Below are 834 nucleotides of genomic sequence, written 5' to 3'. Positions count from 1 at the left end.
GTCTGTGTATTAGCTCGTCGTCTGTTTCAGCAAGCTCGTCGTCTGTTTCAGCCAGCCCGTTGTCTGTTTAAGCAAGCTCGTCGTCTGTTTAAGCTCGTCGTCTGTTTAAGCTCGTAGTCTGTTTAAGCTTGTCGTCTGTTTTACGTTTTGTTCCTATGGTCTTTCGTAGTTTTCAAAGTAGGCGAGGTGCCTGTCGAGTGAGTCATCTATCATGCAAATTCTGTGACCCTAGCAATTCGGGATCATTAGATATCAAAGCGAAATGTGCTTCCGACATGCCAAGTTACATAACAATTCATTTATTATGATTATTATTACTATTATTGTTATTCTTATAATGTGTACCTTCCTGTTTCTATTATTGAGTATAGAGTCAGCCTTATTAAAAGATTCTATCCTGTTGCATGACTCCTGTCAGATTTTTTCTGTAAATCTCAATAAATAAAAAAATGAAATAAAAAAATAAGAAAATTCATCCATATCTTCTTGAGTTACAGTACTAAACCGTATACACACTATCGGCAAAACACGCCTAGGGATATATCTTGACAAAACTGTATGTAAGCCCTATGGGCTGCCTGTACTTACGTAGTCGTAATAACGTTAAAAGGGGGGAAATGAGGGGGAAAGACTTACCTGTTCCCTGTACAGACAGAACCACGACAAGGACCGCCACAATTAGACACGCAGCTGCAGGTGTCATCTTAATCTGATTAAATATAGAGTCACTGACGAATCTGTAACCGTGCTACTGCTCCAAAGTAAAAGGTTGAAACTGAGATTGTAAATGAGGTAGTTGAGTTGTATTTGGTAGCATCATGGGGAAACCCGGGT

At 39.4% G+C, this 834-nt stretch overlaps 1 protein-coding gene across 1 annotated transcript in view; it reads right to left on the bottom strand.

The window, feature by feature from the left end:
- The window catches only part of LOC109472884, a 15,437-nt gene extending 14,631 nt beyond the window's left edge, over nt 1-806 (bottom strand). The window contains exon 1 of the mRNA XM_019772749.1: nt 637-806. Coding sequence (XP_019628308.1) covers nt 637-703 — 67 coding nt within the window. The 5' untranslated portion in view covers nt 704-806. The remainder of the gene's footprint in view (nt 1-636) is intronic.
- Nucleotides 807-834: the final 28 nt, after the last annotated feature.

Source organism: Branchiostoma belcheri, unplaced genomic scaffold (genome assembly GCF_001625305.1).
Source record: "Branchiostoma belcheri isolate BF01 breed outbred unplaced genomic scaffold, Haploidv18h27 scaffold289, whole genome shotgun sequence".
Lineage (NCBI taxonomy): Eukaryota > Metazoa > Chordata > Leptocardii > Amphioxiformes > Branchiostomatidae > Branchiostoma > Branchiostoma belcheri.
Note: the sequence above shows the minus strand (reverse complement) of the source record. Positions and strands in the feature narration are given on the sequence as shown.